The sequence below is a fragment of the Mus musculus genome, chromosome 19, assembly GCF_000001635.26.
Source record: "Mus musculus strain C57BL/6J chromosome 19, GRCm38.p6 C57BL/6J".
Taxonomy (NCBI): Eukaryota; Metazoa; Chordata; class Mammalia; order Rodentia; family Muridae; genus Mus; species Mus musculus.
Window position 1 is genome coordinate 11,532,895 of NC_000085.6, and position 25,790 is coordinate 11,558,684.

The window sequence follows — 25,790 nt, forward strand, 5'->3', positions numbered from 1 at the left end:
CCAACATCTCAAATATTAAGCTTGTATTTCAGATGACAATGATTGCAGCAGAATTAATGCAAGCTCAACAGAGACTGACATCTGGTATCAATACAGCAGAAGTGACCATGTTTTAGAGAAAACAAGAAACACAGAGGAATGGGCTCTGCTTACTGCTATTTCTGCAGACACTGATTGTTTAAAACTTTATCATAGGGGTAGAGGGCACAGTGGGAGTCCAGTCAGGCTGGGAATGTAGCTGTCACAAAGACTAGAGAGGCAATTCCTCAGCCAGAATAGGCCTATCATAATCTGAGAGTTCAGTGTTCTAAGTTTCATGAGGACACTCCCACATATTTCTGCACCAATTTACAGATGCCATTCTATTCTAACGAGTGCCTTCATTTTGATTGCAGACATCCTTCAGATTGAGAAACACTCGATCACATAATAAGGGTTTTTTTTTTTAATTAGGTATTTTCCTCATTTACATTTCTAATGCTATCCCAAAAGTCCCCCATACCCTCCCCCCCACACACACTCTCCTACCCACCCACTCCCACTTTTTGGCCCTGGCGTTCCCCTGTACTGGGGCATATATACTGGGTATTTGGGGACATGTGATCATGTCCCTACAGAAACAGCTAAAGTCATGCTGAATAAGCTTGTGTCAGTTGTAGAGAGTGGTGGGTCTTTTTTGCAAAACCTGTTCTGAGGAAGTTATGTTTGATCAGCTGAGACTTTACATGACTAAGCTATGTGCAAGCAACAGACTCTTAAAATGGGGAAGCTATATCTGATCAACAGAGACTTAGAAAATAAGGAAGCTCTGCCTGATCAATAGAGACTTAAAAATGGTTCTTGAAAAGTTGGTATCAGGAATTGATAGGTGCATATCAGGAAAGGTTACTTGGTACAATAAACATGTCTCTGTCTACAATTTAAAAAGTTTAATGACAGAGGGGTGCTACGTGTTGACTCGATTTATACCCACAAATGATTAATTCTGTCTTTTATCACATTTTCTACCTAAAGTGGAAATTTCCTTGAAGAGTCAGTTGTCATGTGATACTTTTCTGGAAACTGTGTTATGAAAGGATGTTTTTGCTCAAACAGAAAAAATGGGAGGTTGCTTTGCTGAGAACATACACATGGTGTTTTTCTGAAAGCTCCTGGAAAAGGGGTAGGTGATGTTTTGTTAGAGCATACACGTGAGAGAACAGATGATGTTTGGAAAACATATAAATAGAATCTGACAGATAGTGAACAGCAGTTTGTACTCTTGGTACCCCTGCCACTCTGTTCTGGTCGTCATTTGTTGACTTCATAGAGAGTAAGGCCACTAAAGAACTTCTGGTGGTGTTCTGGCAGCTTCTTGCTGCTTCTTGGGCCAATTGGCTGAGACTCACAGCTTCTTCCTGATTGCACTGCTGTTGTTGATCACTGAATGGTCTTTTTGAGTGGATGGAGCTACCCCTGCTGATTTATGTAAACTGAACTGTTATATCCTGACAACACAGATAGGATTTGCTCAAAAGAACTATTTCTAAACAGATCCACATCCTCCTTTGCCCTATTCACCTTTCCTTTCTGCTATGTCTGGTGGGTGGTGGACTAGAATGGAAGTTAAAGCATTTAAGTACACTTATTATTAAAGTAAGGTTTTGAAAAAATATAACTCAACTGCTACCAACTGGGTATAGGCTCATGTCTACAGGACGTGCCTGGCTATACATTTATTTTTGGCTTGCTGAAGTAGTGCTGTGTAGGGAAAAATAAGATTAGGGGGTAACAGACCCATCGGGAGTGGGGAAGAAGAAACGGCAACTATTAGGGGATTTTGTAATGATGGAAGTTTTTAAATTCTGATGTTATGATTTCTTTTAGTAAAATATCCAGTGATATTACAACTTAGGGGAGCAGGATCATGATTGTATGAATAAAGATTCCTGAGCTATTTGGGGCCACTTGCTTGAAAGTCAACAGGAGGTCAGTGTTTTCCCTTTGGCCAATGCCCCTTCCCAGTCTCCATACCAGAATCTTCCAGCTGGAGCTGATCTCCAGCAAGAAAGAATTAGAGACTGGGAAGAGGCTGGGAGGTAGAGGAGTGAGGGTAGAAAAGTGAACTGATATCATCTTATCCAGGTTTCTGCTGCTGTGATAAATATCATGACCGAAATCAACTTGGAGAGGAAAGGATTTATTTTAGCTTACACCCGGAGTCCATCATGAAGTTAAGACAAGGAAGGCAATCGAAGCATAAACTGAAGCACAGACTATGGAGGAATGCTGCTTAGAGGCTTGTTCCCTATGGCTTGCTCAATCTGCTTTCTTATCCACCATCTAGGAATACTTGCCAGGAGTGGCACGTCCACCATGAGCTAGGCCCTCCTACATCAGTTGTCAATGAAGAAAGTGCTTCACAGACTGGCCCAAACCAATCTAATAGAGGCATTTCTCAGTTGAGATTTCTCTTCCCAGATAACTCTAGTTAGTGGTGAGTTAACATAACAACAACAACAACAACCATAGAAACAAAAAGGGACCAAATAGACAAAGATAGAAACAAACAGGACAGATATAGACAATGTACAGTGTATGGGTGTATCAAACTGAATCCCATTAACCTGTATAACATTTGATAATTTTTAGAATGACAACTAAAAATATAAAGAAAGACTGGATCAAAGCAGAAAAGTGCTCTAGACAGGATTCTTCCTTGTTTCTAAGTTTCTCTAAGTTTGATGCCTACATCTCAGCTCTACTAATTCACAGGGTCAGCCCAGTTCACAGTATCCCATGCCATTTAAGCTGCACAGCCCGTGTTTATGTTACTACGTGATTATACAGAAAACTTACAATCTTGTCATTTATGTCAGTTAAAAAAAAAAAAAACTTAATCAGGAAGCTTTTAACAGATATTTCACTGTCTTTTCTTCCCAAACATAATACCCTTTGATTCCTAAGTATTCACATTTGTCAGCTATAAATTTTGACTCAAACATAGAAAATTCTAGGTGTCATGAAGATATATGGGGCTAGAGGAGGTGCAGGTCTATGGGCAGCTGTCATCATGTGCTCATGTATGTGCTGTGTCTCTGCACAGGTACTGGTGGACATATCTCCACTGAACAGAACCTCTCTACACATGCTCTATATCCTGACTACGAGGAGGTGGCACCTCACCTCTTTAACTTGACCTAACATTGTAGTGTGCCAAACCTGCTCTTTGCCCACTTTACCATCTAGAGGGTCTGTGTCTGGGTGTAGTGTCTTATGTTTTTTTCACAATAATAAATGCAATGAATTTGTTGGTGTCAACTTTCTGCATTCCCTTTCTGTATCCTCAAATATGATTACCCCTTAACTCAGAAAATGAAATATTTAAATTATCCTAATAAAATTAGCTAGAGAGCAGATAAAGAAGATGAAATCAACAAGTTGTTGAACATGTTTTCTTTTCTCCATTGTATGGTTTTGGCTTCCTTATCAAAAATCAAGTCCCCACAGATGTGTGAATTTATATCTGGGTCTTTGGTTGATTCCATTGATCTATGTGTCTGTCTTTATACCAATACAGTTTTTATTCACTATAGCTCTGTAGTACAGCTTGAGGTCAGGGATGGTTATTTCTCCTGAAGTTTTGTAGTTCAGGAGTCCTTTGACAAAATCTAACACCCCTACATGTTTAATTATTGGGGAAGTCAGTGATACAAGCCACATACCTAAATATAATCAAAGCAATACACAGCAAGCCAATAGACAATATCAAACTAAATGAAGAGAAACTTAAAGCAATTCCACTAAAATCAGGGACAAGTCTGCAATCAAGCCAAGGACATTCCCTGTGGGATCAGCCTGAGCTCCCCTCTCTTCCCGAGACCCCGCCCAGATTCCTTTCTCAGCTCTTTCGCAACTTCCAGCTGCGCCTGGACTTCCAAGGGAACCCCACAGCCCGGGCTTCATCTCAGGCCTGGGGACCTCCGAGCCTGTTCTGGCTGTCCCCCGCACCTCTGACTGTGCTTTCCCACTTTCTGAGCATCTTCTCAGGGCTTCCCTAAGGCCCAACAGGAGCCTGGACAGTGTGGGGTAAGCTCAGACAACTCCAGCATCTGCCATCCAGCATCACACATCCAACATCCTACATCCTGCCTCCCTGAGTGGCCCTGCCCTGTGACAGCGGGACCCAAGGACTCTACAACTGGCACTACCATCGTGGTGAAAACCCAGCTCAAGCATACCCACAAATAGAGTCCCACATCGAAACTCCACCACATTACTCAAGGAGTAAGTAAACTCTGACCTAGTTCAAAAGATATCTCTCTCTCTCTCTCTCTCTCTCTCTCTCTCTCTCTCTCTCTCTCTCTCTCTCTCTCCCTCCCCCTCTCCCTCTCCCTCCCCCTCTCTCTCTCTCTCTTTCTCTCTCCCTCTCCTCCCCCCTCTCCCTCCCCCTCTCCCTCTCCCTCTCCCTCTCCCCCTCTCTCTCTCTCTCTCTCTCTCTCTCTCTCTCTGACTTTTCCTGGCCAGCTTCCCCCACCCCGGCCCCTTTGACTCTTAGCTACACTCTCCAAATCTCATTTTGACCTAACTAGCTGGCTGCCAGCCTCCACTCTCTGCCCCTCCCCCAACACCACAGCAAGGGCTACTATCCACTCTCTGCCCCTCCCCCAACACCACAGCAAGGGCTACTACACAGTAACAGAGCTGCTTCAAAGAGCAGGGCCAGCCCTGAGATCTCTGCTTCTCCTGCTTGCCAGCCCAAGCCCAACCTCACACCCCCTGCATGTCAAAAAGCTAGATTCTCACTCAAATGTATAACTGGCAATGTTCTCGCCCATTCTAAGGGCTTCCTAGTCACCTGGCCCAGTTGACTGTTTCCTTAGCTATGCTTTCTAGTTTTGTGAAGCTCTGTTTGTCAATTGTTGGTCTTTAATCTTGGATATCCATATGGACGCCTATTCAGAAGGTCCTTTCCTACACCTATATCATCTAGGTTACTATTTTTTTTTTTCTAGCAGTTTCAGTGTTTTAGGTTCCAAGGTTAGGTCTCTGATCCATTTGCAATTAGTTTCTGTGCAAAGTGATAGGGCTCTATTTTCATTCTTCTGCATGTAGACTTTCAGTTTTCCAGCACCATTTATTGATGATACCTTCTTTTCTCCAGTTTATGTTTTGTCATCTTTGTCAGGTATTAATTGGCTGAGGTTGTGTGTGTTCATATTTGAGCCTTTGTTTTTATCCCACTGGTCTACACATCTGTTTTTGTTCCAGTATCATTCAGTCTTTCTTGCCGTGGCTCTGTAATATATCTTAACATCTGGAGTAGTAATCTTTCCTGCATTGTTCTTTTTGTTCAGGATTGTTTTGTCTATCTGGGGTCTTTTGTAGTTCCATATAGATTTTAGGAGGGTTTTCTATTTCTGTGAAGAGTGATATGGGGATTTCGATTGGGATTCCTTCGAATCTGTAAATAGATTTTGGTTAAATGATCATTTTCACAACGTTAATTCTACCAGTCCATGAGGTCATGTAGCAAGGTCAGCTAGCAGATTACCCTCTGTTAAGGGCCCAGACAAATTAGTATGTGCCCATAGATGACTTATAAATCACGGGAAAGTTCTGCTTTGTAATAAAAGTTGTAACTTAAATAAAAGTGACGGTATGGTAGATTTATTTAAGGCCAGAATAGAGGTTTTAATGGCTGGGAACAGTTTAACCATATTGTGAATCAGCGTAGAGATTAAAAAGACAGTCTTGTAACTTAGTAAAGGCAAAAATCACAGCAATTAATTCTGTCCTGTGAGCAGAAGTTTCAGAAGTTTCTTGATAAAAAGTTTCACCATTCATAGTCACAGCCTTGCCTTTTGCTGATCCATCAGTAAAAACTAAAGCTGCACTGGGAAAGGGCTCAATGGAATACTGGAAGGGAAAGATAATCTGTTGAGTCTTCAGAAAATGGTTAACAAAGGAAGACTGGGCAAATGGGGTAAAAGGAGCTCAGTCCTACTCTAATTGGTGTGTCTCTGTGGATGTGGGCTTTAAGACCCTCATCTTAACTGCCAGGAAGCCAGTATTCTGCTAGCAGCCTTCAGATGAAGATGTAGAACTCTCAGCTCCTCCTACACTATGCCTGCCTGGACACTGCCACATTCCCACCTTAATGATAATGGACTGAACTTCTGAATGTAAGCCAGCCCCAATTAAATGTTGGAGATATATATATATATATATATATATATATATATATATATATATATATATATATATCAGTCAGTTGGCTCAGTCAGTTGTTTATTATTATAAGGCACTATAATGTTAAAAAAATCTCTTCTCATTATTTCCATACTGTGCTTCTGTGCTTGCATCCTTTAAAAATCACAAGTGCCACCAAAGTAACATAGGAAGTAATACATTTCCTAGGAGTGACAGCCAGATGGATCCACTCCAAGGAACCATCTTGCCGTAGCACACATGAAGGTGTATGAACAGTAGGTAGTACTATAAGGTCCCATGATTCATTAAGCTTTACCCTCTGTAATTGTTTGCTAATAGCCTGCTCCACAATTATAAAAGCGTTTCTTGCTTCCTCAATTAAGGAGCATGGAGACTGAGAGTTGGAGTCACCTGTAAGGATGTCAAACAAAGGGTTAAGCTCCTCAGTAGTTAATTTAATAAAAGGATGAATACAATAACTTCTCCTAAGAGTCTTTGAAAATCATTTACTGTAGTTAATTTGCTTAAATCTAGCTGTAAAAGCTGATGGGCCACAGTATCTGAGTAAATGACTGTCCCCAAATAAGAGAGAGAGGTGGCTCCACCTGTGTCTTTTCCAGAGCAACCTTTAGACCAAAGTTGGCAAGTTGATCAACAGTAACTTATAAAACATCTTGCAGAAAGGCTCGATCTGAGTGAGCCAAAAAAAAATCATCTATATAATGAACCAAATGCATATCGAGATAACTGAGTCTCACTTTTGTAAGAGTCAGATCAACAAATTTTTGGCACAGTGTAGGACTATTTATTGTTTACTGATGAAGAACTTTCTGATGAAAGCATCTATAAAGCTGTTTTAAATTCACAAAGAGAAGACTAAAAGCAAATCTCTTTCTTTCTGCGGGGGCAAGAGGAATAGCCTATCCTTAATGATTATAGAGAATGCCATGGAGTGTGAGATATTGAAAGCCAAACACCATCTTCTCAAAACCTTACAGTTATAAACAGAAGCATGGTGAGGTTTTTTTTTTTTAAGCCATTGTAACTCCTAAAAATTGTAAAACAAATATAGTACCTTATCTTTGAAAGCTTCTCTAGATCTAACAGAAGCACAAATAATATGAGAATAATTATAAATCACAGAGGCACAGGCTCCGGGGATTAACTCCCATGGGGTGAACATGTAAGACTGTGTGACACACTGAGCATTTCCACAGGATCTCATAAGCAGTGCTGAGGGGAAGCTGAAACTGAAACAGACCCTTGGAGGGAAGGTGAAACTGAAAGTTTAGGGCACTTGGTAGATGAAGCAAGTTTCAACTAGCTCCAACAACTTCACACATTACATACATGCATACATACATATATTTTTGATTGAGTCTAGATGGTGAACCTGGTTCTCTGGATCTTCAGCTACTCTGGGAACCTGTACTCTGGAAGCCAGCACTGCAGTGGTTGCTTGTGTGTGTTGCTGATCTCAAACCAAGAAGGATCCCTTATCTAGTGTCAGCAGTGTAGAGAGAACCAAGAAGATTAGAATCACAAAGCACTATTGAGTACCCAGTTATCAATGTTGCCACTGCTCCTATGGGTGCTTCCTACAGTGGACTTCTAAGGCAGCTTCACTTACTGCTAACACTATCATGGCTGAAGAAGCTACACAGATCCTGCAGTTCTGCATTATCTAGAACCAAAGTCACTGCATTGTACCCAACCCACATTCCTGCCCCTGAAGGCCTTTCACAAATCCAGTTGGGATGAGGTTACTACTTGATTAGATGCACAGGTGTCCTTCCATCATCTCACTCTCCTCCATTGTGATGGCTTTGCTCACTCATCAGCTCTCCTTTCAGATGCTCCCATCTCCATGAAGCTCCTCTTTATTCCAATGTTAGGGGTCACTGGTGACCTCTGAGCTCTCTGGAGGCTCTGCTTTACCAGGCAGAGAACAGATTATCCAAGATTCTAATGGCAGGCTTCTTTATCAGTTCACTGAATTTCCTAGGATTTCCCTGAATTTGTTCCTAATTTCTGAATTCATCAAATTCTTTGGAGAGGGGGATTTATGAAACATTTTTTATCATTTTATCTGAGGCCTGTACTATGATTCACTAATGTAAACTTAACCTAAGAAATGTGTATTGAGTAAGACAAATGAAATTTGATCCCTAAGGGAACATATGATAGAGGCTTTGCTTCCAATATAAAAATGCTGAAGTAACGGTACCTCTAAGACAGCAGCTCTCAACCTGTGGGGCAAGACACCTTTAGGGGTTGAATGACCTTGTCACAGGAGTCACCTAAGACTATCTGAAAACACATGTATTTTCATTATGATTTATAGCAATGGCAAAATTATAGTTATGAAGTAGCAAAGAAAGTAATTTTATGGTGGGAGGGTCACCAGAACACTAGGAACTCTATTACAGTTTTGCTGCATTAGGAAAGTTAAAGAATGGATACAGAAAATGTGGGACATTTACACAATGGAGTACTACTCAGCTATTAAAAACAATGAATTCATGAAATTCTTAGGCAAATGGATGGATCTGAAGGATATCACCCTGAGTGAGGTAACCCAATCACAAAAGAACACACATGATATGCACTCACTCACTGATAAGTGGATATTAGCCCAGAAGCTCGGAATACCCAAGATACAATTTACAGGTCACATGAAATGCAAGAAGAAGGAAGACCAAAGTGTGGATACTTTGATCCTTCTTAGAAGGGGGAACAAAATACTCATGGAAGAAGTTACGGAGACAAAGTGTGGAGCAGAGACTGAAGGAATGACCATCCAAGACTGCCTCACCTGGGGATCCATCCCATATACAACCACCAAACCCAGACACTATTGTGGATGCAAACAAGAACTTGCTGACAAGAGTCTGATATAGCTGTCTTCTGAGAGGCTCTGCCAGTGGCTAACAAATACAGAAGTGGGTGCTCACAGTCATCCATTGGATGGAGCACAGGGTTCCCAATGAAGGAGCTAAAGAAAGTACCCAAGGAGCTGAAGGGGTTTGCAGCCCCATATGAGGAACTAACCAGTACCCCCAGAGCTCTTTGGGACTAAACCACCAACCAAAGAAAACACATGGTGGGACTCATGGATCTAGCTGCATTTGTAGCAGAGGTTGGCCTAGTTGGTCATCAATGGGAGGAGAGGCCCTTGGTTCTGTGAAGGTTCTATTCCCCCAGTATAGGAGAATGCCAGAGCCAGGAAGCAGGAGTGGGTTGGGTTGGTGAACAGTACCCCCAGAGCTCCCAGGGACTAGGCCACCAACCAAGGAGTATACATGGCTCCAGCTGCATTTGTACAGAGGATTGCCATGTCAGGTGTCAATGGGAGGAGATACCCTTGGTCCTATGAAGGTTAGATAGATGCCCCAGTATAAGGGAATCAAGGGTGGAGGATGGGTTGGGAGTGAGTGGATAGGTGGTATAGGGGGTTTTAGGAGGGGAAACCAGGAAAGGGGATAACATTTGAAATGTAAATAAAGAAAACATCTAATAAATAAATAAAATAAAACAAAAACAAAAAACCCAATGAACTCATGAAATTATTAGGCTAATGGATGGAACTAGAAAATATCCTGAGTGAGGTAACCCAATCACAAAAGAACACACATGGTATGCATTTACTGATAAGCAGATATTAGCCCAAAAGCTCAAAATACCCAAGATACAATTCACAGACCACATGAAGCACAAGAAGAAGGAAGACCAAAGTATGGGTGCTTCAGTCCTTTGTCTAAAGGGGTACAAAATACTCACAGGAGTAAATATGGAGACAAAATATAGAGCAGAGACTGAAGGAAAGGCCATCCAGAGATTGTCCCACCTGAGGATCCATCCTATATACAGTCATCAAACCCAAACACTATTGTGGATGCCAAGAAATGTTTGCTGACAGAAGCCTGATATAGCTGTCTCCTGACAGGCCCTGCCAGAGCCTTACAAATACAGAGGTGGATGCTCATAGCCAACCATCAGACTGAGCGTGGTGTCCCCAATGGAGGACTTAGAGAAAGGACAGAAAGAGCTAAATGGGTTTGCAACCCCACAGGAAGAACAACAATATCAACCAACCAGTACCCCCAGAGATTCCAGAGACTAGGCCATCAACCAAGGAGTACACATGGCTCCAGCTGCATATGTAGCAGAGGATTGCCTTGTCAGGTGTCAATGGGAGAAGATATCCTTGGTCCTATGAAGGTTAGATACATGCCCCAGTATAGGGGAATCAAGGGTGGAGGGTGGGGCGGGAGTGGGTGGATGGATGGATAAACATCCTTATAGAAGCAGGGTGAGGGGGGATGGGTAAGGGGGGTTCCAGGAGGCAGGGAAACCAGGTAAGAGGACCACACTTGAAATGTAAATTAAAATAAATTTTAAAACTTTAAAAAATTAAAAAATTTTTAAAAAAAAGGAAAGTTGAAAACCATGATTCTAGGCAGGTGGTTAGGTCACTGGAAGCCTTGTCCTTAGAAAAGATTCAAGTAGTGTTATGTGACCCTGGTTAGTTCATATGAGGATAAATTGTGGCATCAAGGAAACCTGGGGCCTTGCTCACTCTTTCTATTTCACCATGCAACAGTAACCTCTCTCATTTCCAGTATTAACTGTCTTTCATTGTGACTTAGCCAGATAACCTTAAGTAGAGCTGTCAATTTCTGTGATCATGCTTTTTGTTATGCCAAAAATGGGTTAAGTAAATCCCCTTTCTTTATAATCATCTAACATCAAACATTTTATCAAAATAATATGAAGGTAGTTTTGATTTCATGTGAGGCATCTAAAGTTTATGAGAATAACGAGATTATGCAAGAAATGGCTGTGGTTAAGTTTGTCTTAGGGAATAAGCTTTTTCTATGAAACTGGAATCTTCTTAGACCCAGAAAAGCACTGTATTCACTGCTGCTGTGGAACAATGATGAATTCATTACAAGTCTCTGACAGTAGAGTTTCCTGCACACACAATACATTTAAAATATATATACACCGTTCTCTAGGAAAACACGTTCCTCTAGAAAAACACATGTAACTAAAATGTATGATTTTTTAAAAACAGATTTGCAAATGCCATCTAAATGGTATTAGTCTGAGTATGTTATATCTTTAAAATTGTATGTTTGTTATTTTTGATATGTCTGCTTTGTTTAGTTTTAATTTTACTTGCTATTAATACTTAATAAACAAAGTAATGGGTCATACAACATTTTCATATCTCATAGTATTTTGTTTATATTCCTTTGCCAGAGTTTTACAAAAAGTAAATCTCCAAACTTATCATCACAATAAGCGATATTATTTTCTTGTGGAATAAAAACTCTGTTAATGGGAGCCACTCCTTTTGAGTATATTTCACAATAAATATACATGCCTTGGAGGAAGAGTCAAAAGTCAGTTAACAGTTTTTATAGAAGAGTAGGAAGTGGTTGTGTTCTTTCAGAGATTCCTATCATAGCCTTTATGTTTTAGAAAGGTGCTAGAAGAATTATGCAAATTTAAGCTGAGCGAGATGCTGAGTGTGGGGTGGCCACTGGCTCTGTACAATGACTCTGGGGTGCCTTTTCAGAGCTTGGCCCTCCTCTCACAAAGGACAGGCATTATGGAAGTAGGTAGGTGCAGGAATTTGCCTTCCTAGGCTTCAACATGATGGCTTTTAATTTACTGGATGAACATGGGACATCTAGGTAAAAATGAGAAAAATGAGGTCACCTTCCACTACATACACTAGGCTTTGGACCTGAGTGAGGTTGAGTGCACACTTAACTGTACCTTGGGAGGCAGTTTTTGGTGCAAAGAATAAGGACAAGGAAATAATAAAATAAAGGCTTGTTTAAAGTGACAGCAATAGTTTCTCCTCCAGTGTCTATGACCTCACCAGTCACAGGAGCTCCCTAAGGGTTATCCAGTCCTAAGTGGTCATCCCTAAACACATGTACACACAAGCAACATTAAATGGACCCAACAGTGTGTGTGTGTGTGTGTGTGTATTAAATCATATGCATATTTAACACTAATACCTAAAAGGAATGAGGTCGTGATTATAAAGGATGTAGGAGATCACAGGAAAAGTTGAAGAGAAGATCGAAAGGGATAGAAATGCTATGAATACAGTATTCAAGTATAATGTTCTCAAAAATAAAATAAATAATCATATATTTTAAAGTAAGTAAAAGGAAATGATAAAAGCTTTAAGAAAGCCTCAACTACTAGGCAGTGGTGGTACGTGCTTTTAATCCCAGCACTTAGGAAGCAGAGGCAGGCAGATTTCTGAGTTTGAGGCCAGCCTGGTCTACAGAGTGAGTTCCAGGACAGCAACTGAGCACTGTATGAAGTTTTTTACTTTCTACTCTTTCTCTACCCACAGGATATGAAAAACATGAAAGTGATATTTAAGTTATTGACTGATCATTTCACATATTGTAAATATAGAGTTTTCAGTTACAAATGTTCATGTGAAGTTCTCAAGCACTAATATTTATCAATTAGCACATGGGTACAACAACAGTGTATATGTCAATATGAATATAAAGGTAGCAAAACTTCTAATTACAACACTTGCAATAATAATAAAAATATATTTTTTCATAATTTCAAGAAAATTTTTGTTACTTAATTTTGCTTAGATTTTGCCTTCAAAAATACACCTTGATCAATAATCTTTTCAGAGTTACATAAAGCATGGAATAGAAAAAAAGTACACTCCCATATTAAAATATTTTAATGTGGTAAAAAAGTTAAAGTCCTTTTTCTTTCAACTCCTAAATAATGGAACATTAATGAAACATTCAAAATAAAGGCATGAAATCAACAAAGTAAAATAAATTTTAAAAATGACCTTCTATAATATATTAATCTGTCACCTACATATTATTCTAAAAATCCATGAGTTAAGACAGTATCTGCTCCATGCAGAATTTGGTGGAAATTCAAATGATGGATGCTGAATATCCTAATATGATTAGTCTGCTCTTGGGATGGACTGTGACCTGAAGTAGGACTTAATGCATCACTGGCTTCATTTAGAAGACACACAAGAACATCTGGTATAGATAGCTGAAGCCTCTGGTATAGATGTTCATCAATGGAAGACACCGAGAAGACTCTCAGCAGTGAAGATCAGAAAGATGCTTGATAGCAATTATGCCCAATGCACTCTTGCACAGATGAAGTCAAAGTGATACAAGGAATGTCAGTAACCAGGAATTCCCATCTTAATGAAAGCTATGAAAAAAAAAAAACTTCAGATTATTCAATCTTTTATGTGTATAGGTGTTTTATCTGCATGTATGTCTGTATACCACATGTATGCTTGGTGCTCAAAGACAAGAGTTGTTTATGTCCTAGAATTTTAGGTATAGATGGATATGAGCTGCCATATAAGAGCTAGGAATTGAACCTGGGTCCTCTGGAAGAGCATCATGTACTTTTGTTGTTGTTGTTGTTGTTGTTTTGTTTTGTTTTGTTTTGTTTTGTTTTGTTTTGTTTTGTTTTTCGAGACAGTGTTTCTCTGTATAGCCCTGGCTGTCCTGAAACTCACTTTGTAGACCAGGCTGGCCTCGAACTCAGAAATCCGCCTGCCTCTGCCTCCTGAGTGCTGGGATTAAAATCACTGAGCCATCTCTCAATCCCTCAGATTATTGGATCTTAGGCAAAGGCTTTTCTCTACTCAGACTTCATTTTTGTATCAGCGTCAATTACCAAAAACTGTTGAGATGTAGGCTTGTTTGTTGTTTGTTTCTATTTTCAGTTTGATCAAAGAGAGTCATGTCCCCCTTTAGATTCACATCTTTATGCTGGCTTTTTAGTAATGAATAGACAACCAAGGATGTCAGCACATCATAGAGGTCTGAAGGTATTTCTGAGAGGATGGCAGCTTTCTTTCTTTTTTATTATTTATTAATTAATTAATTAATTAATTTATTAATTTATTTATTTATTTACACTCCAGACCCAATTCCCCTCCCTGTCCATCCTTCAACCTTTCCACATCCCATACCTCCTCTCTGCCCCGCAGTCTCCACAAGGATGTCTGAACCGCACAACGCCCTCCCTACCAGACCTCTAAACTCCCTAGGGCCTCCAGTCTCTTGAGGGTTAGGTGTATCTTCTCTGACTGAACCCAGACCTAGCAATCTTCTGCTATATATGTGTTGGGGGCCTCATATCAGCTGGTGTATGCTGCCTGGTTGGTAGTCCAATGTTTGAGAGATCCAACTGGGCAGAGGTTCTTTATAACTAATGAATAAGATGTGCACTTCAATGAACTAAACCCTTCACCTTGGGCTCTCTTAAGAACACCTTTGCCTTCTGGAATATGAAAGGGAAGTGCAGGCACATTTTTTGCTACTTTATTGGATTCTTATATCTACCACCTTCTCTGCTACAATTTCACCCTAATCCCTTGTAACACTTCAAGACTAGATAGGAGAGAAAGAAGGTTAGACTGGGAAAGGGTGCTTACATCTCTTTAGACTACTTCCCGCTGATTAGGGGCATCAAGTTCCTGAGGGCAAATCCAATCTTAGTCACCAGAAAATCTCTAACCAGCAACCAGAAATCCAGCCATAGCAAAAGCAGCAAAAACAACAGCAGGACTAGCAGTAGCAGGCACCCACAGAGGGATGAGTTGGGGTAGTGTGGGGTGGGGGAAACAGCAGCCAACACCAGCTTTCTCAAGGCTATGGCCTCTCACATTTCTACCCTCTCATGTGTCCTCAGAATTCAAAACATTTACAAAATTGCAAAAATCACGCCCCTCCTACAGTTCTAGACCATCCTAGTTATCAGCTGTGGCCAATCTGAAGCAGCCCCATATCCCACACCTGGGATTAAAACAAAAACAAATTTACATATCATAACTACCTGGGTTTTTAAAGAAACCATAATTCTCACTAGAGAGAAGTACAGGGACTGCTTAAGTTCTCCTTGCACTGCAGGTTGGTTGAGTAGTTCACAGGCAGAGGGGAGCTGTTTCTGCTGGAAGCCAGAGACTCTGTGAGGGGACTGCACAGATGTGATGGGTTTCTTTGTTGTGGGACCAGATGGTGAAATGGGGTGCACCTCCTGAAGATGAAGTCAACATGCACAAATGCTCCAACTACTAATTTGAAATGTGATGTCTAAAGTATTTGTGGGTAGATAAAGAAAAAACATGAGCATTCAAAATAAAATTGGAAATAGAATTGGAAGAGTTTCTCTTACAAGAGAATAAAATTTTTTCTATCTTATCTAAGCTATTGGTTTATTATTATTATTATTATTATTATTATTATTATTTATCACATGGGAAGATTTCATTTGGAGTTTACCCTTAAATGGGAATGTAGCATTGAATTATTTCCAGAACTTCATCCACAATTTCATTCGTATTTCAGTACTGTTTCTGCTGCCCTGGAAACCATGCAAGGACTGGCACAGACCACCATGGCAGTGGTTCCTGGAGGTGCTCCACCTTCAGAGAATTCTGTTATAAAATCACAAATGTGGAACAAGAACAAAGAGAAATTCTTGAAGGGGGAACCCAAAGTCCTCGGGGTAAGACATCTTTGAATCTCAGGGGAGAATGATTTTGTAAATATATAAATGACTTTAAAAAAAAACAAACAGATACCCAATGCTCTGTCTCAGTAGCTTCATAGTACATCATCACATCCCAGTGTTAATAGCATTTGATTTTTTAATACATTTTATTAGATATTTTCTTCATTTACATTTCAAATGTTATCCCCAAAGTCCCTTATACCCTCCCCCCCCCCGCCCTGTTCCCCAACCCACCCACTCCCACTTCTTGGCCCTGGCATTCCCCTATACTGGGGCATATGATCTTCGCAAGACCAAGGGCCTCTACCATCACATCCCAGTGTTAATAGCATTTGATTTTCATATTTATCATTTGACAATTGACATGTTAGTCTAACACATCAGACTTTCAGTTTAATTATCTTTAAAATGTTGAGACTGCAGGAATTATCTAGTCTGTAGATCATCTAAGATGATCATATCTAACTGAGTGTAGAGAAAAGGCTATAAAGCTACAGCTGTGGCCTGGCCCTCTGCCTAACAAACCCAATCTGTTCTGTACAATTACAGTGCCTTTCTTTCACCTGCTACTCAGATGATGGGAAATCCTCCATTCTGCACATATTTCTGTCTCCAGTAAAATTGAAGGGGAGACAAAGATATGTACACTCCCAATGATGAGCACTCTGACCTTAGTACTTTGTCTTCTATTAGTTTATTGATTTCTATAAATATTAATTTAAAATAAATCATAATAATATCAAGTAGTAGTAAATCTTTTGAAATTATTATATTTTTTAGTTCATTTGTTTGTTTCTGTTTTGGGTTTTTTGTTGTTGGTGGTGGTGGTTTGGTTTTGTTTTTAGTCTCTTGAGACATTCTGTCTTTGTGTAACTCTTGTCCTGGAACACAGGCTGTAGACCCGGCTGGCCTTGAATTCAAAGAATCTGCCTCCCCGCCTTCTGAGTGCTGGAATTAAAAGCCTGCACAACTACTGCCCAGCTCAATCTATTCTGTCTTATTACATGAGTAGCTATTTCTTTTTCTGAGGTTTGGTACATGGTATTCTTAAGGAGGTCTCTGTTTCCCCTGTGTATTGAATCACTTGGCCTCTTCTCTTGGATTTGCACATATCATATCCCCTGAATGATTCCTGGAAGAGTTAATCACTTGTTTTCTGTTAGCTTGGCTAGCAAGTAATTATTTTATTTGTCTTTTAAAAAAATAAACCTTAGGTTTTGTAAGCTTTCTCTCCATAGAAGTATCTATGGAAAGAACTTCCCTCTAAGTTTTGAAATTACTGAAATGTGTGTTTCTCTCTCTCTCTCTCTCTCTCTCTCTCTCTCTCTCTCTCTCTCTCTCTCTCTCGTGTGTGTGTGTGTGTGTGTGTGTGTGTGTGTGTGTGTGTGTGTGTGTGTGTGTGAGAGAGAGAGAGAGAGAGAGAAAGAAAGAGAGAGAGATTCCAAGAGATGATTTATAAGCTAGTACATCTCATCTGTGTATGAAGACAATTGACAAAAAATAATATTTCACATTTATTTTTGAATTATGAAAGGAGGAAGTGTTGCTAACTTGGTGTTTGATAGTGCTTAGCATTGGCATCATTTTGTGGTGGATAACGTTTTTATTTTTTTGTTTCTAGGCTATACAAGTTATGATTGCTTTCATAAACTTCAGCTTAGGAATAATAATTATATTAAATAGAGTTTCTGAACGATTCATGTCAGTGCTCTTACTGGCCCCATTTTGGGGATCAATAATGGTGAGTAATACACAGTCTTGTATAACTGGGAATAATAACACCTTGTGACTGTACTAACTTTGGGTGAAATTGTCTCTCAATTATTTCAAGTAGTCTACAAGTTTGAAAACTGCATGTTTAAATCTGATTCAGTGTTGTTCATGTTGCAGAATACAAACGTCATTCATATAAAATAGGTGAACTGTTTATTTAATATGTCACTTAAGATATATTGTGACAGCATGTAGTCATGTACTCCCAAAAGAGTTACTTAAACATTGGCACCACTGATTTCCTCAGAAGTTAATGGCTAGTCATTTCGAGGTTCGTTAGAAAGAGGGATATTGCTTGCTGACCTATCTGTTTCACTGATCATAACATTTTTACAAATATATTCTCAAACCAACGATAACTGTCTTGCTATTGTTAACTTGGGGAATTGAGATCTGCTTCTCTAGCTAGGAAGGGAATCACAAAACTCTGAAGGCCATGAAAGAATGAATGAAACACGGGCGTTGTTGGCAAAGGAGAGGGGAGAAAGCTGAGCAGGTGATTAACAGCATTGGGCTAAACAAATCTCAATAAACGCTTAAGAGAATAAGAAAACTGTAGGTGAATTTTGTTTCAATTTTAAATAAAATAACTAATCAAAAATTTGAATTAGAATTTTGAAAGTTAAAAAACTCTGCACTATAATAAAACTTGAGATAATTAGTGTTTTAGAGTTGAGTGTCAATTAAGTATAAAAATCAAACATTTCTCACCTATATGTTATGAACTTACAAGTAGAAAACAAAATGCATAACCTTGGTTATTTGTTATTTTACAGCTTAGAATCTTATTCAAGTGTTGCAAGGTTTCCATTTATTGATGAAGTGGAAAATGAGAAAATTTAGTTATGTGGTAGACCTGTTACTTTAGTTTTCCCTTCTTTTTACAACAGGTGTTTAAGATTTGAAGAATGCCACAGACTGCCATATTTTTCAAAGTTACACGACACTTCATATATCAGTAATAATACCAATGGTAATATTAATAATGATGATGATGATGATCCCATCAATAATACCACTAATAGCTTACATATAATCTGGGCACATTACTAAATGGTTTTGTATGTAATGTTCCACTTCAACCAATCACTACAACGTCTGAGAAATTTGCCTTTATCTTCACTGTATAACTGAGAAATAAAGTGAGACTAATTTTCTCAAGATGCATTCAGTCCATGAACAAGATCTCAGAATCTCATTTATCTCCTCACTGTCGATGACTGCTTCAATCTTTATTTCCTACTCATTACCATCTTGGATAACAACTCCCATAATTCGTGATGGAAGATCCACTTCAAGGTTTCAGGCCAGCAAGGGGAGCAATGGACAGATATGCAACTCCCCAGCCTCTCATGTATATCTTGATTTTAGTTTCAGTGATGTGGTCCTTCTGACACTCCATTACCTTTTAAAGCTACTAAACTAAAATTTGGAAATCACATCCAGACATTTGTATATTAGCTGACTAGTCTAAAGAGGTCAATTCAATCAAACTGACAGCAGTGATTTTGATTAAATTGAAAATAATGGCCAAATTGGCAGACTCAAATGAGGTACATATTGGAGTCATCATCTAAAATATAATTTAATTTCTTATCATTATTTTATTTATAGCTTCCAATATTCATTCATTTTCAACAAAGATAATTTCTTTTCTGTTTTTGTTGGGCTAACTTCTTTAGTTTGGTGTCACGTTGGCAAAGTAAGGATTAGAGAGCTTTAGCCTTTGTTGCTCTTAGCATTTTTGATAAGATAAAAGTTGAATACAGTTTTAAAAACCTTAATAAGAAATGTGTGAAAAGACCTGATAATTTAAAAAGTCCTCAGTTTGTTTTCAAGTTTATGAAATATAATCTCAAAATGTCCTTCATATTAAATAAATGTCTCCAGAGTAAGAAACTGCAGACAGCTTTGTCACTGTAATTAGAAAGATGATCACTCCAGCCATAGACCTCTAAGGGGGAAAAGTACAGCAAAGAGGGACCGTGACTTTTTCCTCTATAATAGAAGCATAGAGAAAATACTATCAGAATTTTGAGACATCGTCGATGGCTCCTGCCTGTATCCCTTCAGGAAGCTTAAACAGGAGAGTCACTCCAAGCACAAGCCTGGCCTGGTTTATGTAGCAAGGTCCACGCCAACCAGAACAACATAACAAGACCTTATGTCAAACATCCAAAATAAACAAATGGAATAATCTATTAACAAAACCTTGCTGATTCTTCCATAACTCATTTTACTTTTCCTCTGCTCTCCTGGGGATGGGGAAGGTGGGTGACATAGAAAGCTGCTGCTTCTCAGGCAGTCGGTCACTTTACAAAACCCAGTTGATTTACAAGTATAAGAGTTAGTATGCTATGAGTTATACCAACTATTTAAAGATGTTTAACCTGAATATTTCACCTCATTTCCAGTTCATTTTCTCAGGATCCCTGTCAATTGCAGCAGGAGTGAAACCTACAAAAGCCATGGTATGTATCTTGGTTTATTTTGCTATCAAAAAGGAGTAATTTCATCAACTATACATTCTGCTAAGGTATAAAGGAGTTAATTCTATCTTGCAACAGCCACAGCTACAAGTTTTGGAAAGACCTTTCTTTCTTTCCTTCTTCCTTCCTTCCTTCCTTCCTTCCTTCCTTCCTTCCTTCCTTCCTTCCTTCCTTTCTTCCTTCCTTCCTTTCTTTCTTTCTTTCTTTTCTTTCTTTTAAGCTCCAGATTTCATTCTTCTCTGATCCCAGATTTCATTCCCAATAAAATTCTTGCAAACCGAATCCAAGAACACATCAAAAATATCATCCACCACGATCAAGTAGGCTTCATCTCAGGGATGCAAGGTTGATTCAATATAGGAAGATCCGTTAACAATTTCACTATATAAACAAACTCAAAGGAAAAAAATCACATGCTCTAATAAAAGAAATCAAGCTCATTAATCAATCCAATAAGAGGCCTGCAACTTACCTTGCATCAAGACTGCATTATCTCGTTGAAAGTAATTTGACAAAAATACAGAACTTTTTATTGTAATTCTAAACTTTCAAACTAAGAGTCTACACTCATATATTAGGTAACCAAGTATTCTAGCTTGCTTGAAGTAGACTTGTTGGCATTTAAGCTGAGGACACTGGATCAGTTAGTCACCTTACTACAAGGAGCTGACCTTTCCTCTCGGATACTGGGGCTCTATAACAGAGAAGTCTGTTATAGACTAATAACTGTTGCTGTCTGTAAGAATTATGGGATGGAAATGGAGAGGAGCCTGAGGAAAAGCAGGTCCAGCAACAGGCCCAAAGTGGGATCCAGATCAAGGGAAGTCCCAAGGCCTGACACTATTACTAAGGCTATGGAGAGCTCACAGAAAGAGACCTGCACTCCAGAGGACCCAACAAGCAGCTGAAATAATCCAATGCAGATATTTGCACCCAACCAATGGACAGAAGCAGCTGACCCCTGTTGTTGAATTAGGGAAGGCTAAAAGAAGCTGAGGAGATGGGCGATCCTGTAGGAGGAGCAGCAGGCTCAATTAATCTGGACCCCCAAGATCTCTCAAACACTGGACCACCAAACAGGCAGCATACACCAACTGATATGAGGCCCCCAACACACATACAGTAGAGGACTGCCAGGACTGTGTTCATTCAGAGATGATGCACCTAACCTTCAAGAGACTGGAATCCCCAGGGAGTTTAGAGGTCAGGTGGGGTCAGGGTGGGGTCATCCAGGTAGAGACAGGGAGGAACAGGAGGAGGTATGGAATTTGGAACAGTCAGAGGGTAGATGGGGGGAATAAAGTATGGAATTAAAAAAATAAATAAATTAGTTATTTTTTAAAAATGGTGCCGTTTCTAAACTGGGGATAAATCCTGTCTGCCTCCTTAGCATCTTTCACCTACTCTGACCACTAAAATGTAGCTCATGTTCTAGATGCAGCAAATTTTCAGTTTGCTGAATAGTTTTACTTCTCACAATAAAGTTTATTTAACTGAACCATGAGAAGAGACTGTGGAGCTGTATCTACAGCATAGGAGGAAATATGCAGGAGGGACCTGGCCGTCAGCATTTACACAGGAACAGTTAGGCAGAGCATGGTGGAAAATGACAGACAGGCTCTCCAGTTAATGTGTCAAAGACTTTAAGAATTATGCTAGCAAATTTGAAGAGCATCTTGTGTCCTTGAGAATCACCTGGAGGAATAGTCTTACGAATAACAGTTATTATGTTCTTATTTTGGCAAGAGATTAAAAGTAATGATACTATAAGGAGAGACACAGAGTCTACTTTTGGCAAAAAGAAGATGAAATGCATTAATAACATCATGGTGTACTTCAAATATTGATGGAGCTATACAAAGGACACTATTGATAACTGATCCCCATTCCTTTTCAGATCATCAGCAGTCTAAGTGTGAACACTATCAGTTCTGTGTTGGCTGTGGCAGCAAGCATTATTGGCGTCATCAGTGTGATTTCTGGTGTTTTTCGCCAATTTAGAAGTCAACCAGCCATCGCTGTGAGTATTTACTCTGATGGCGGGATGCCATGGAGGAGGCAAGGGCTCACTGACTCTTGCAAAAGCAACAGTCAACATTCTGATCACAAAATCAATGTTGGGGTGATACCCAAGGAGGGGCTCCCTGTCTCTAAGGAGAAGAGGAGCGGCAATCAGGGAAAGATTTGTAGGGTTAAGACTGGGATCAGAGGAGGGAGGGAGCTATGACTGGGATGTAAAGTAAATAAAAATAAATTATTGGAAAAAATAAAAAGAAAATATGAAAATAAATCAATTTGGGATGTTGAAATGATAGGGAAGGGAAACAATATTTATTTAGGTATCAGGTGACATCTCCTTATTTCTCTCCTGATTAATGGATTAATTCACAGGAAAGGGACCATCTCTGATCACTGAGAACATTCAAACCTGCCGATTATAGGCACTAGCTCAATTGAGGAAAATTCGGAGTAAATGTGCCACCTTTTTCTTCCATCTTGATCCTGTGTCTTGGTGAAGATACAGACAAAGCCAAATGCATTGAGTGGTGAGGAGTGTGGTGCCCAACCCTCAATGATTTACCATAGTTGTGACAATCACTACCAAAATAGTGCATAATCTAGAAATATTTTATTACAGGGTGACAGAAGTTCAAAATAAGTCTCTAACTCGTAAAATCAGCTGTTGGCAGGGTAGTTGTCTTCCTTGTGAGCTTTAGGGAAAAGTAACTCTCTTGGTTTTTGTGTTTCTACCGTCTGTCTACATTCCTTGGCTGATCATTCTGCCCTCTATTTTCTAGGCAAACACTGAAGCATCCTCAGTCTCCTAGACTAGGATTCTTCAGGATCTTACTTCTATGAGTAAAGATGTCATAATAACTTGGACAGCCTGCACAGGCCAGGATATTCTGCCTATATTATCTACTCAACAACCTATATTCTCACTGTAAACCAGGCTAACCCCAACCTTGGGCTGGAACTATCCAGAAAGACTATCCTCTTCAAATATGAAATGATATTTTTGTTTCCCCATGTGAAATGTCTAGCATGGAGCACATCATGGAGTTAGGGGTCTCTGATAATTTTTATTAGTTAAAAATAAGTGAGAATATTAGTAAAATTCAGGAGACCAAGAAATAATCTTAGCTTTAGACTGTATCTAAAGCTGAATTTCCAAACCACTGGCTAGGGCCTTCCCTATTTTAGCATGGTAGTCAGGGGGAGAAGGGCATATTTCAAACATGTAATCTCCATTCTTTACATTCCTTGGTATGAATCTGTTTTTAGAGTTTGGATGTTTTGATGACAATTTTGAATATGCTAGAATTCTGCATTGCTGTGTCCGTCTCTGCATTTGGGTGTAAAGCTTCCTGTTGTAACTCCAGTGAGGTGAGTAGCAGTTCTTCTTCGGTGATGCTTAGTAGGTCTCTATTGCTCTGTAATCAGTCACACAAATCTACCAGCTTACAAGGACACATCTTCTTATTCTCTTAACCTTCTTGAATCAAGACCACCAACAGCTTAGCCTTGTCCCCTGCTCAGTCTTAAGAGGCTGTGTGAGAAGGGAAACTGAGGTTCCCTCTAGGTTTCCTAGTTTCATTAATAACAAAGTTTAAAGCCAGAGTAGGAAGGACACTTTTGAGGGAGGGAAACCAAACCAAACCAAACAAAAAAGGACAGACAAGCTGAAAATCCCCTCATCCTCCAGGCAGATGAAGATGGAGAGAAAGACTACAGAAGGCCAGAAAGTTTGGGAAAAAATATTTAGGAGTGCCAATCTACTGCTCTGAGTTCAGAGGTCACCCAATTCCAGATTCATGATTTGTAGAGCAAAAGACTGTACCAGGGACTCATGTTAGAAATTGAGATAGTTTATCAAAAAAAGAAAAACATTCCTAAGAATGGAAGTGCACTAGTGAGCTATACAAAGAACCTGAAGAGTGTCCAGCCACAGAATAAAGCACCTTTTGTAGGATCATTATAGACCCAGTCTTTTTGTTTGTATCTGTTTCTCTCACTGCCCCATAACCTCACACAGTATGCTGTCCTCCTTAGATGAAGCCAAGGTGAAGAAGAGCTTAGAGTCTTCTTTTGTGTACTGGTTTCTTTCACACTGAGTATGCCCTACTTGCGTTTAATTTGCTTTTATCAAATCCAGCCCCATTCCCTCCACTATAATTCTTCCTTTCTAGTCCCTATTCTCCTGTCTAAAGGGTGTTCACAGAGTTGATTGGGCTGTTGTTTCTCGAAAACTTTCAGCTTCTGCACACCTGGCCTTTGTCTTAACCCAAGACCTGCTGCAGATGCTCTTGAACATGGAGGAAGAAGTATGTCACATAGGGAGAAGAAAGTCACATGCATAGGAGGAGAAAAGTACATAGGAGGAGAAAATAGCCAGGAATTAGATCATGAATACAGTATGCCAGATAAGCTATTTCTAAGTTTGTATAAGAAGCTTGTGAAATCCAGCAATTGCTGTTTCTACTGACCTCATGTGTGTTAATCCATAAATGCAGTGGCCTAGGAGCCTGATTTGCTTAAGGATGTATCCTCTGCATTCTACTGCTGGCACATGCCCCTTGATTGTAAGGGACAGAATATATTTCCATGTGTCATTATGCTTCTGTCATTCTGGGCTACTGTCATGGGTGCTGAACTTTATTCATGGCCAACATGTCAATGTTTGGATGTGCTAATGACAACAGGAACAAACTAATTTGGTTCCCTGTGACACGTTGGTTCAAGTAAGCCATTTGTACAGAAGGCAGATGCTCTAAGATGCAGCTGCACACATCTCTGCTCAATCTCTGCCACCTGATGATCCAAGAGGTGGCCCAGACACCACCCAGTGTGGTGTTTGATTCAACTGAGTAGCCACAGTGTAGGCACTAGTAAAGGTAACATTATGAGGTAAGGAAATGGAAGTGCTGACTATCCTGGATGACTCAATGACATTTTGATTCATTCCACAGGTTCTTGTAGTGCTACCATCAAATTCTGCTGTGACAGTGACAGCACCCCCCATGATACTTCAACCATTGCCACCATCAGAATGCCAAGGGAAAAATGTTCCAGAAAATCTATACAGGAACCAACCAGGAGAAATAGTCTAATTTTGATGTACGTGTTTTCATGTGTGAGAGTGTGTGTGTGCACATGTGTATGCATTTGGCTTTTTGTACGAATATAAGACATGCTCTAAATAAGTAAGTCAAGCATTTATTAAGTCAATAACACTTTAAAATCTTCTATTCATTGTATGTACAAGAAGAATTTAATTGGCAAAAAAAATTTTAATGTAAACTGATAAAAACCTTGGTTTAGTGAGGTGAAGTCTCCAAAGAGTGAAGAATGGAGTTCATGGGTTTTTTTTGGGGGGGGGTTGCTAAATAAATAAATTTGGCTGCTCACGATCATATACAGACACATAAACTATGTAAGACAGCAGGTGTATTACCTTACTAATAATAGCAACCAATTTTAATCCTACATGAATGTTCATCTTAATAGTATATGCCTTAATTGTTATGGTGAAAAGTTACAATAAACAAAAGTGATTGAAATCAGAGCACTTGAACCTTAAATACACACACATGCATGAACACACAAACACACACATATATGCATCTATATACATTGTATATTTATATAAGTATAGTGCATCTCACTGTACATATATAGTATATATTTTGTGTGGATATAGAGAGTATACATACACATATGTGTATATATTACATATGACCTAAAAAGTTACTTATTATTGAGGATTGAAGCTCACAT

The 25,790-nt window shown here is 39.4% G+C and overlaps 1 protein-coding gene across 1 annotated transcript; it reads left to right on the plus strand.

The window, feature by feature from the left end:
- The first annotated feature begins 3,899 nt into the window (after nucleotides 1-3,899).
- Nucleotides 3,900-25,572, plus strand: Ms4a4d (membrane-spanning 4-domains, subfamily A, member 4D). Its single transcript, NM_025658.5, has 7 exons — nucleotides 3,900-4,266; nucleotides 15,585-15,744; nucleotides 17,372-17,491; nucleotides 19,938-19,994; nucleotides 21,910-22,032; nucleotides 23,298-23,399; nucleotides 24,983-25,572. Exons 2-7 carry the CDS (start codon nucleotides 15,610-15,612, stop codon nucleotides 25,121-25,123), a joined length of 678 nt encoding a protein of 225 aa, NP_079934.2. The 5' UTR covers nucleotides 3,900-4,266; nucleotides 15,585-15,609; the 3' UTR covers nucleotides 25,124-25,572.
- Nucleotides 25,573-25,790: the final 218 nt, after the last annotated feature.

Bases quoted from the DNA above. Each gene is read 5' to 3' on its own strand.
- Ms4a4d (NM_025658.5), top strand. From the start codon at position 15,610: ATGCAAGGACTGGCACAGACCACCATGGCAGTGGTTCCTGGAGGTGCT. The intron at 19,995-21,909 runs GTATGTATCTTG...ATTCCTTTTCAG, and splicing joins TGAAACCTACAAAAGCCATG to ATCATCAGCAGTCTAAGTGT. The intron at 22,033-23,297 runs GTGAGTATTTAC...ATCTGTTTTTAG, and splicing joins GAAGTCAACCAGCCATCGCT to AGTTTGGATGTTTTGATGAC.